Raw genomic sequence first — 12,754 nt, forward strand, 5'->3', positions numbered from 1 at the left:
GCGAGAAAAGTTTAAAGTGGAGTAAACACTCCTCTATCGGATCTAGATTTAAACTTCTTTGCCAACTAGCGCCACGAAGCGGTGAACTACCAACTAATTGTTGAATTACCAGGTTGTTCTATACTCTCTGAAGAACTTTGCCAAATATTTTTCTACCTGGATTTCGTGATAGAGCTGTTTAAAACTTTGCCAACAAGCACCACCTTGCAGCAAAATCACCAACTTATTGTTTAATTTTGGGGCTTCGTAGCCGTGTGGTTAGGGTAACCAAGCTTCTAATCGCGCCGTGCTATGGGGTGAGGGTTCGATTCCCGCTCTGGGTGATGAACCTTTTCGTGAGAATAGTTTCTTCTCTGTATACACTAGTGCATGGTCCGTGTGTTCTTTGTCTAGTGTTAAGTTTCATTCAGTCTGTAGATGCTCTGGCTGAAGACGGTGTCCGCGTCTTTTTAATCACAAGACTGCTCTCGACTTCCTGAAGAACGTTGCCGAAGATATCACTTTTATATCTGCTCTGGATCCCGAGATAAAGCCTTGACAACTAGCGTCACCTAGCAATGAAATCACAAGATTGTTCTTGACCTACTGTCCAACTTTGTTTACTTCGGTTCCAAATAAACTAGATCTTGAGATATCGCATGTGATAACTTATGTGTGCTTCTACTGGCGAGTGTACATAGCTACTACATACTTCTAGATAGCTCCTCTATCGGCCAAATTACCAACTCACTGGATGTTAGTTGGCATTGTATGGTTGATCTCTTCTAGTACTACAACATAGCCAAAGAAAGTATGGCGCTATCTTGGATTACGCCTGAGATATTCGCTTACATCTCCAGTTAGGCAAAATCCCATTGGCTCTGGGAATCCTGCAACACGCCTTCCTACTAACCAATTGAGAGCGGCCAGTAAGGAATAAGAAGTGAGCAGTGTAGACTGATATGTGAAGAGTGAGCTATAATTAGTAGAGAATGTTCAGTGAATAGTGAAGATTGAGAAGTGAGAAGCACGAATAGCGAAATGAAAAGTGGAGAGCGTGAATCAGTGAGGAGTGTGAAGAAGTGAGCAGTGAGGAGTCAAGAATGACTAGTAAGAGTGATAACTCAGTATTGAGCAGTGAAGAGTGAGGTTTCAGAAGTGAAAAATTCAGAGTGAGATGTGAGTAGTGAATAGCGAGAGGTGAGAAGTAAACTCTATACAATAAGCAGTGAAAGTGAATAATGGGAAAAAGTGCGCAGTGAGAAAAGAGGAGTGAAGGATGTTTTGAATTACCTGAAAATCGTTTGACTCATTTGCCTATAACTCATTTCAGAAGCTTAATATGAAAATGTATTGGTAAGCAAACTTGTAGCATAATATAACTTGTTTGATAATATAAGAGCTCTCACGCCGTAAATATGAGAGTGAATACCGAGAAGTTGGAAACAATGAGGAATGGTGATAGAAAAGTGAGCAGTATTAGGTTCAGAAGTAAGTAATTAGCAGTGAGGAATGAGAAATAAAAAAATAAAAGTGAGGAGTTTGAAGCACTGAGGAGTGGAAAATACGAAGTGAGGAGTGAACAACCAGTAATCAGTAGCGCAACAAAAAATGTGTTTTTTTTTAATAAGACTCACGAGTGTTCCTATTCAACCAGCATTTAAATTTCGGCAGCTAGTATTAGAATATTTCTCCATGAAGACTTTCAGTGATTTTATAAGGATTTCCTCCAACGATTCTTCCAGCAGTTTCCTCGAGAATGCTTCCAAAAATTACTTCAGAAAATTTGACAAGGGTTTGTTTGAGAATTCCTCTAAAAGTTCTATCTATTCCATGAATTCATTCGGAGTTCATTTAGGACTTCTTTTTTACGAAAATTTATCAGGGAGTTCATATGGAAGTTCTTCTAAGTAAGTGTCTTAGAAAATTCTTGCAGAAGCTCTTTTGTATTTTTTAATGGTTCTTTCAATAACTTCTCCAGGAAATCATTCGTAAAATTCTATAGAAGTTTCTCCAAAATTACTTCAGGAGCTACTTCGGGAATTCCTGCAGTAGGAGTACGAAAACTCTTTTGACAGTTCTTCAAAATTCTTTATATCTTTCTTCAACATTTCTTTCAGAAGTTCCTTTGCGATTTTTTCCAGAGTTCCTTCGAATACTTCTCCATGATAATCTTTCACCAATTATTTCTCCAGGAGTAAATTTGGAAACGTTTCTGGAAGATCTTGCTGAATTTGAGGATTCCTAACGAAGTTCATTCGAAAGTTTCTTCGGGAATCCCTTTAAGAATTGATTTGCAATATTTTTTAGAGCTTTCACTTCTCCCAGGAGTTTCTGCAGAAATTCTTTGAAGTTGGATAGCATTTTTTCCAGGAATTTATTTGTATAATTCTCTGTTAGTTTTTCTTCTGGTGTTCCTCTGGAATTTCTTTTGAGAGTGTCACCAGTATTTTTAATATTCTTTGGAAGTTATTGCGGATTTTTTTCCCAAGAATCCTTATGGAGCAGCTATGAAAATTTCTCTAGGAAATTTGGAAAATTCCTAAAGGGAATATTCCTGAAGTTCCCTCAGCATTTCCTACAATTATTTTCTCGTGAATTTGTTCAAGAGTGCATTTGATTATTTCTGGAAAAGTTTCTTCGGAAACTATTTCAAAAGTACTCTTGCAAATTTATCCAGAAGCTTCGTATATCACTCCTCCAGAAACTTCTTCGAGAATCCTTCCATGAGTTAATCTAGAAACTCTACAAAAAAATCTTGAGGAGTTCTGAAATTCCTACTTGAATTCCCCATGAAATTCTAATGAAAAATAATCCAGGAGAGTTTTTTCGGGCACTTCTCCATAAGTTATTTTAAAAATTCCTTCTGGAGTTAGTCGGAAATATCTTAGGTATTCCTCAAAGAGTATATTTAGAAGTGTACGAATCAATTTTTTTTTCGGAAAAAAATCTCAAAATTACACCAAAAATTGTCAAGGAAGTAAATTGGATATTTCTTCAGGAAATTAATTGCAGTTCTACAGTAGACTTTGGCATTAAATAAGAACCCTTTAGGAAATCTTTGTGCAATTTCCCAGCACTTGTTTCGAAAATTCTCCCAAAAAAATATTTGGAAAGTTTAGAGAAGAATCTTTTGGCAGATCAATTGATGAGTTCAATCGGTAATTTAAAGACTACTTAGCCATTTCAATCCAAGATCCTTCAGAAGAATCATCTACGAGTCCTGCAGATGATCCACGATTCAATTAATTATTTGGGCAATAGTTCCTCCAAAAATCCTTTGGGGGTGCCTCCAATTTTTTTAGGAACCATTTCGTAAAATACTTCAGGCATTCCTTCGGCTGTCTCTAAGAAAGTTGCAATGAGATTTTGTCCAGTAGCTCTTTCGGGGATTTCTCAAGGAGGTATTTTTAAAAATACTTCAGAATATTTTTTTCCTGGAATTTCTCAACGAATGCGCTTCTGGACCAAGTTTGGGTCCAGCGGTTGATCAGGTCCCACGTTGTGTATTTCTCCCGGAGTTTAAGGTTAAGGTTAAGGTTAAGGTTAAGGTTTATTGCCAACCACAGAGAGGCAGTGCTCCTGCTCTGTGGTATAACTTTCTAAACAAGTTACTTCGGAATTTTCTGGAAGATTTCCTTCAAAAAATTTCACAACTGTTTCTTCGAAAAATACCCGATAAACTGCCAAACGAACTTTATGAGGAATTTCCGTGGGATCTTCTGGAGATATATTAAAATAAATTCTTGAAGGAATCCGAGAGAATAATACTGGAGCATTTTTCGAACCAGCTCTTGGGGGGAGTTTCCTAATTGACTTCTGAAGAAACTTCCGGAGGAAAACAAGATAATTCAACTCTTTTTTCCACAGAAATTTATAATAGGGGACGTACGTATTTTCGGCAGTTTTGTTCTCTTCGTCATGGTTTTTTTTTAAACCTCTAGGTCTCAGAGTTGGCCTCAAATCTTTCCCAACCAAGCTGATTTATATGCCCAAATTTCAAACCTGCCGATAATACCCTTCGTCACCCTATAAATAGTACAATGAGATATTTCTTTTGTTGTTGAAAATAAGAACAGTACATGATTTTTTTCAGATGATTTTGCTGAAAAATGCTGAAAAAAGACTTCATTAACACAAAATCGGTTCTGAAATCAACATAAGCGCAATACCGATACCCTTCAAGAACGTTTAGAGGTACATAGAAAAATACCAAAATACTGGAAAAATCGGTAGTTGAAAAAAGTATTACGATTTATACGGTTATTTTTCAAAAATTGCCCTGGCAAAGCCTCTACGTGTTTTGTTTTAGAAAATCGAAACGTATTATAAAAATACTGCCTTAAGGGTCGCGCACTTGACTTTCGAACATCGTTTTTGGGAGCACTATTTATTCATCCAAACTTCAAGCTTTTAAACCTAATCTTCATATCTTGCAATCAGTTGGAAAACCCTGTTCTATACACGGCTAAAGCTGCCGGCAGCCAACGTCGAAAAAAGTCCGAATCGAATTTTCCTCCCAGCTTCCTCATCTAAGTTTATCCCCATCCCTTCACCCTACCCTCTCCCCAACGCAACGCTCATTTTTTCCCATTTTCTTATCTTGGCTCTCGGTTGGAGTTCTCTAGCAAGGAACCGTCCGGCATTTCCGCCGTACCCGCATTTCTTCCCCCCACCACTTTCCCTCTCCCCGGCATCAGTCCCCATTACTGATACCCTTTTCGAGCGATCCTTTTTCCTGTGCTGTCTGATGGCTGAAAATATAAAAATTAATTAATCTTAAGCCGAAGAAAGAAGACCTGGGGATATGACAAGGGAGCCTGCAAAAGCGGAAGAACACGAAGAATACGACGACGACGACGACGACTACGAAGATGAGGATGATGTCGACGTTGACGATGGAACGAAGAAAAAAACAACGAGGGGACCAAGGTTTTGTTCTTGGTGCCACTCCGATGGTATCCCTGTGTAAGACGAAAAGTTGGAAGGACCGAAGAATAGTTGCTACGGGGGCGGTTGGCGGTACGGTTTTGTTGGTCGCCGTGGGAGTGAGGTGCAACGGAAGGAGTTTTGGGTAGCACTCGAGGGGTTGGGAAATTCTTATAAAGGCTAAAGTTTCAGGAGACGAGAGTGATTATATTTTGCGAGGGTTGCTTTCGGGTCCACGCTCTGACACGGGGGTGACAGCGGAATCGAGGACATGTCCGAATAGTGGGTGGTTGATGGGGATTATATGTATTGAACTCATCCCATCTCACGCACCCGTCGTCGTTTCCCCATGGTCCCGTGTCGAGCAGCATTTTCGTGCTGAGTAGTTCAGTCCTAGGCAGGGAACGCAGAATAATATATTATCTACGCCGAGTTTGGTATTTCTTTTTACGTTTGGCGCTCCCGAATACAGACGTGTGCCATGTAGGAATCGATTCACCCTCGATGGTATCCACTGTATGGGATAGATTTAGAGGGAGAACAACCGTACATCCTTCGAATTTCCCATTCCACTCGACACATCCAACATAAGCTGCCTGTTTTCCTGCAATGAAGGCACAAACATCGATTTCCACTCTCGGTCGACTGCGGTGTAGCATCCGAGCGAAGGGTGCACACTGCACCACCCACAGGCTCCTCCAGATGCATCCGTTGCCGTTCCCAACCAACAGCGCCCTTCAGTTTCCCATGCAACGCACTTAATCACCAATGGCTGCGTGGCGGTGCAATTGCAGTTGCTTTTGATCCCGAACCAAATAGCCCAAGGGGGCGCACAGAATGGTCCACTCATCCCACCGAACGGCACCAGTTTCCTCCTGCTGCGTATGCGGTGCTGCACACTCTAATTTGAACATCTCGTTCATCTTCTTCACCCATTCCAGTCGCGCTATCAGCAGCATGCTCGCTATTTACGCACTGCCTGCTCGGGCTGTCGTCGTCATCAGTCGCCGGAAATATATGCGAAGTCAATGAAATCATCTCGTCCGGCTGTCCGTTCCTCCGCCGCATATTGCGATTTCGTCCAGTTTCACTGGCCATCTGAAGTGTTCTCAATGGTTCATGATAAGACACACAGAAGTAGAATTTTTTTTATCATCCTCTAAACATGTAATTCATCTTATCATTTTGAAATTCGTTCACTACTAAATGCGTTGAAAGCGTGTTAGAATTCATCATTTTTAACATAAATGTTCTGGAGTTCTTGCTCTGTACTTCTGTATGACATGACATTAAGCAATAACTTAACCGGTCGTTCTATCATTCTTTTTCAGGACTCATTATCTATGCCGTTTAACAACGAAACACCCGAAAACAATGGCACAACTGGAGCTGCAGCCGGTGAAGATGCATATGCAGGTAATATTAACATTCTCTCATAAGATCCTCAAATATTTATCTATGAATGAAGTAATGTTTTTGATGTGGGGTACCTGTCTTCGATCCAGTTGATATGTTTTTATCCTATTTACCTATTTCTTTCCCAAGCAACACGACTTGTTGCTAATCCAGTAACAGTAACCTTAGTGCAATTTATTCACTGTCCGTATTACGAACGACAGAACACAATTGCTTCTTCTTTGAAACCCAAAAAGCGCAGATTCTGAATTCTTATGCAACATAAACGAGAAGGAATGATAAAAAAGTTGGGAAAAGATTTTGTCCAGACTCGAACCATGGACACCAGGAGTATTATCTACTCACCTTACATACTACACCAAAAGCTCTGTGAGAGAATCGATGCTCAACGCACCATAAAAGCTACTGAAGTTACTTGTTACTTTATTGCACCTTCTTTGTCACAAGTTAGAGAACTGTCAAAATGAAAATACGCTCAAGTTTTCTGTAACGCATATGGAACCTAATCTGAACAAACAAACCAGAGTTAGATGTTTCATGCATGTTACATAACACTTTTAGTGTAAGCTGACTGTATTATCACTTGCGAGCAATATGTAAGCTCCGCCTCCATAGATCGATGTCAAACACGTGGTAATTTGTGATTTCTATGAAACAAAGCTGCAACTTTACGGATTTCGGAATTTAAATGCAACTCAAATGACAAGATGGAAGTTTCGTGTGCTTCTAGTGCAACTCAATTAGACCAAAGCATAGAAAGCCACAATCTGCATGATGTTGCAGGTGCTGCTTGGGTTCTTTCTGTTGGCATCCTATTCCAACTTGGATTGAACCTAATTCTCAGCTCAGTAATGATACTATTTGAAACTATCAATAACTACTGATACTTTAATTGTGCCAGACCACGAGCACATAACAAGACTATAACAAAATTATGTAATCTGCTCTCAGAAATAACAGAAGTTTAAAGAAAATCTTTGAAAATGTCTCCAGAGGATTTGCCCTGAAATTCCTTTATGAATTGCTTTAAAAAAATTCCTTCACAAATTGCTACAGATATACCTCCAGGGATCCTTTCTGAAATGTCTTAAGGGGTTTCTTCAGAAAATTTAGAGGTTCGTGACAAGCACTTGATGGAGCGTGGTACTAGGTGCGCTGTATTTGCCGAATGATTTTTCTGTACGAGTAGTGTAGGTTTGTACCGCTATCTGCTCGACCGCCTTTTGTTGCACCTCTGTGGTGTTAAACAAAGTACATGGTTCACTTACTTTCAACTTTATTACGATGATCTCCGAAGAAAACTTTCGAAATCAAATCATCATGTTACAGATTATTCCAAAAAAATTTCCATATGTTCCTCCAGAGCAGAGGTGTTACAAAGATTTCTCTTATGAAATCTGGCATGAAATGCGTAACCAATTCCTCCATAGTTTTTCACAAACCATTTCAGAGATTTTTTCAGAAATTGCTCTGAATATTTATTCAGAAATTTCTTTAGGCATTCGTTTGGAGAATCTATTGGAGATTTCTTTAGAAAATTTACCTAAAAAAATCTTGGGAAATTTATTCCAAAAGATTTCAAAAATTTCTGCAGAGATTCCTTTAATCAAACTTTCAGAGAAGCCTTCAGCAACTATTCCAGGGTTTTAACTATTGCTTAAAAAAATGTACTGAGGTTACTTTGGAAATTCTTCTAAGGATTTCGCCAGAAATTCCCGCAGCAGAAGAAGGTTGTGTATGAGTTTCTTCAGAAATTCGCCAGGGATTTCTTAGAAAAGTCCTTCAGAGATTTACTCTGTTTTTTTGGGACTTTTCTAGTTTTCTTTCCATTACGAAAAATCCTTCGGGTATTCCTTTATGCATTTTCTAAAACGATCTTCCAAAAAATTTTTCCAAAACTTTCTCCTGGGTTTGCTTTAGAAATTGCTTCAGGGTTGTTTTTTTTTGTAAATCTGAATTTCTATTAGAAAATCTTCTTGGGACTTCTTTATAAATTCCCCCAGGGACTCTTAAAAATGTGTGAGATCTATTCGAGAATTTTCTGCAGGGATTCCTATGGAAACTCTACTAGGGGCTCCTGCACAGATTTTTCGTTGATTCTTTCATGGACCCGTGCTGAAATCCATACTTGGATTCGATTTAAAAATCTTTCACAAGTTCCTGAAAAAATCTCAAAAAAAAATCTCTATGAATTTCTTCAGAGATTCCTCGAGAAATTGTTCAAAGCATTCACCTAGAAAATCTCCGATAAACTTTTTTTTAAAATATTCCATGGATTTTTGTAGAAAATGATTTACAGATACATTAAGAATCATCAATTCAGAACTCCTTCAAAGTTTTCTCAGAAGCTAACAAATAAATTTTCACCTAGGATTGTTTTAGGAATTCAAAGAGAGATTTCATCAGAAATTCCACCGGGTATTCCTCTGTGAATTTTCTCAGAAATTCCTCCAGGATGTCCTCCAAGCGTAACTCTAGGAGTTTCTTTATGGATTCCTCCAGGAGGAATACCAGGTATACATTAAAAAAAAAGATTTTTTTTTTCAAAAATATCTCAAGAGGTTTTGTTAAGTATTCCTGGGGTTTTCTCCTGAAATTTCTTCAGAAAATTCATCCATAGATTCCTAAAATATTCCGGATTTTTCAGGAATTCATTGTAAATTTTGTTCATATTTTTTTTTTTAAATTCATCCTGAAATTTCTTCAGAAACACCTTCGGAAATATTTTTAGAGACTTCTTCAAAATTCCAAGAATTACTTCAAAAATTCAAGCAAGGATTTCTTCAAAAGGATTCTATGGATTTTATGGATTCTTTAATAAGTTGTTTCAGTAGTTCATTCAGGAATTGCTCAAGCGGTTATTTCAGAGATTCATCCAGAATTTCATCCATGGGAATTCACACTAACAAGCTCTGATTTTACCATAACAGCACTGGAAATAATGTATTTATATTCTTCTTGTCAGAAATCTGCCGAAGCATTAGAATTACCCTTCTATGGAATTTGATACAAATTTTGGAATTCCATCGGCCGAGTACACGCCATGATAGTATAAGGCATCTACCAAACAAATCAAGAATACATTACATCTCTCGGTGAGAAAGTCATAAGAAATCTTCAATAAAGTTTGTTAGAAAGCTTTGAGGAAAAGTCTGACGAATGAGCAGTTTGCATGCATCCGCAAAAATGTTGTTATCGCTAAGGGATCTGTAAAAATATACTCCGCTCACCGTGAGCATCGACAGAGCGACAGATATTCATAAAAACTGAAATCAGAAAGGGATGTATGAGTTATGCTTTGGCGCTATTATGAGTGCTCCAAAAAACAATTTATTGATATGAAGTACTTCGCTTGTCATAAAGCTGAAAACTCCAGCATTATAAGTCATCATAATACAAACTGCAAGTTTTAAACTGATTGGGTATTAAAAATTTTACCACTAAAAAAATGTACATAAAATCGAGTCTCCAGTTAGCCTAATGTCAAGGCTACAGAAACGTACTTAAACGAAGATCCACTTTCAGAGATAACTCCAGGCATTCCTTTATATAGTTATTCCTTCATAAATTCTGGGATTTTTCAATAGATTTCTTCAAGGCTTCCTTCAAACTTATCTCCAACTTATCTTCTTCAGTGTTTTTCAAGAATTCCTTTTTTCATGGAATCCATCAGATGCCAGAGGCCATAGATTATTCCAGAAAATCTTGCAGGGGTTTTTTTTCAGAAACCCCTTCAAAAATTTCTGCAGGGATGTTTTTTTTTGCCAATTCTTCACACTCCCGAAGATGTCTCCAGATATATCGTTACGTTTCTTCAATGTTTTTTTCTAGACTTTTCAGGGATTCGTTTAGTAATGCGTACAGATATTTTTTCACGAATTCCTTCAGAGATTACTACAGGAATTTTTCCTGCGAATCGATCCAAAGATCCCGCATTAATGTCTCCTGGAATTCCTCCAAAAGTTCGTTTTCAATTTTTGTTCAGTGATTGCAGCAGGTATTCCTCCAGAGATTCCTGAAGAGACGAACCAGCCAAGGGCTGAAAGTCTATAATAAAGATAAATCAAAATCAGAGATTCCTGTAGTAGTTCAAACAGAGATTCCTTCGAAAGTTCCTTCATGTATTTGTCTAAAAATTCCTCCAGGATTTCTTCCAAGGATACCTTTGGGAAATTTTGCTCGGATTCGTTAAGAAAATCTTGATGTCTTCCAAAATAATTCCTTAAACTTCACAGAAATTCCTTTGGAATTTTCTCATCAAAATTGTCTAGAAACCTTTACAGAAGTTTAGATGTTTCTCCAGACATTCTGCCAAGGAATCCTTTAAAAATAGGTTTCCGAATTTATAAACATTTATCAATCAACTAAATAGGAGCAGAATTCCTAGAATTATTTCAGGAATTTTCCTGGGATTCTTTCAGATCTTCCTCCAGGGATTTTTCAAAGTATATCTTCAGGGATTTCAACAGGAATTAGATAGAATTACTTAGAAGAAATCCTCCAAGGATTACTTCAGAAATTCCTCCCTGGATTCCTTTTTAAACTTCTTCAAGAATTCCTTCGGAAATATCTCCTGAGACTCCATTTGTAGTTTAAGGATTTCATCATTAATTGCTGCAAGGGACTTCTTCAAAAATTCATCAAGATTTTTACAAAAAATAACAGCAAATAATTTGGATTTTTTTCAAGGGTTTGTGTAGGAACTCCTTAGAAATTTTGTCATGGGTAATTGAAGTAATCTCTAGAAGGGTTTTTACAGAAGTATCACAAAAAAAAAATACTAGAGAAATTCTTCAAGGGTTCCCCGAAGGAATTTCTAAAGAAACCGCTAGAGATAGAAAAAGATTCCTGGAAAATGTTCTGAGGTAAATCTTGGAAGAATTATGTGGACCAACATTCTTAAAGCAATTTCTGAAGTAATCCACAGAGGAATTTTCGGAGAAAAATTTGGCAACAGAAATATAGATTAAATCTGGAAGAATTCTCAGAAGACTGTCAGAAGAAATTTCTTAAAAAAATGATTTTTTGAAGGTATGCCTGGATCTTTTTTTTATTTATTTATGACATTTTATACAAAAAATGCAATCGTGTCAGTTATTAATGAAAAGTTATTTCGAAAAGAATTCCTAGAAGAATCTCTCAAGGGAGTCCTGAAGAGTGCTGGAATAATTTCTATTCTTTCAGAAATTATTCAGGCACTCTTCAGGACTCCCTGAAGAAAGGTTTCAATAAGTTCCAAAAGAAGTTTATGATGCAAGCCCAGAAGGAATTTTTAAGGGTCTTGTGGGAAACTCCCCTAGAGGATCTTCGAGAAGAATCTCCTGAGAATTTTGTAAAAGAATTTCTGAAGAAATGCCTAAGAAAGTCCCGGAGGAGTTCCTAAGAAGAATCCTGGGGGAATTTAAAGAGAAAATCTGCAGCAACCTCTCGAGGAGCCCCTGTAAAAGTTTCAGAAAGCCTCCCTGCAATTCTTCCTGAATTTCTACAGAAATTTGATAGAGTAGTTTTGACATGCATACCCGGAGGAACCTCTGAAGAATTTTCAAAAATAATTGGAGGAATTACTGAATAAATAACTGGAGGAATCTTTATTGAAACATCTAAAGTAATCGTTAGAGGAACTACCCTTTAATCTGTTTAGAAATTTCTGGAGGAATTGGAGAAAAAGCCGGAGGAATATCTAGAGAAAAAAAAAAAACCTGTAATCCTATCCTGTGAAGATTTTCATGATGAATTCCTGAAAAAAAAAATAAAAAAGGTATTACTGAAGATATTTTTGGTGGAATTTTTGCCGAACTCAGAAAACAGAGTTCCTGCAATTATTCCAGAAAGAAAAACAGGTCTGATTTTATCATGACGGTACTACACTGGCCTAAAATGTGTGATAGAAATATTCTTAGGACAGGTGTATGATTTTGTGCACATCTACCCAGAGGAATCCTTTATTTATTTCCTGGTGAACGTCCTCAAAAACCTTTAGCGAATTTCTCGTGTGAGTTTTTATTGAAACCCATGATTTCCTCACGATCAAACCTATCGCACAACGTAGGCACACATTGTACGTACTTTGTATATAGAAAACAAATTGTTCTATATTGACATTCTATTGACTAGCAGTAACAATTCACGAAAATGAAATGAAAAAATTTACGCCTATAACGCCGTCATTGCAGCGCGCCGGTCTTTAATAAATACTACTATATTGCATAATATTAGAATCTTAAAGCGGTCATCTTGAGTTTTGATCTTATATATAATATTTTCTGATCATAGCTTTTGAACTCCGGATGTCTTAGCTATTTCAAATATAGAAACATTTCTGATCGCCATTTTTAAACTTCGGACAACTTTCCCATACTAAATATATGTACCCATATTGTATGGGTTACGATCATAAAACTCTTTAAAACAGTGGCTATCTTGAATTTTC

At 37.4% G+C, this 12,754-nt stretch overlaps 1 protein-coding gene across 5 annotated transcripts in view; it reads left to right on the top strand.

Moving 5' to 3' along the window:
- LOC109411260 (nucleolar protein 4) overlaps positions 1–12,754 on the top strand; it is a 217,872-nt gene that overhangs the window by 191,865 nt on the left and 13,253 nt on the right. For all 5 annotated transcript variants that reach the window (XM_062851178.1, XM_062851177.1, XM_062851181.1 and 2 more), the window contains exon 6: positions 6,240–6,324. In XM_062851178.1, the coding sequence (XP_062707162.1) occupies positions 6,240–6,324 (85 nt within the window). The remainder of the gene's footprint in view (positions 1–6,239; positions 6,325–12,754) is intronic.

The sequence above is a fragment of the Aedes albopictus genome, chromosome 2, assembly GCF_035046485.1.
Source record: "Aedes albopictus strain Foshan chromosome 2, AalbF5, whole genome shotgun sequence".
In the NCBI taxonomy this organism is placed as follows: domain Eukaryota; kingdom Metazoa; phylum Arthropoda; class Insecta; order Diptera; family Culicidae; genus Aedes; species Aedes albopictus.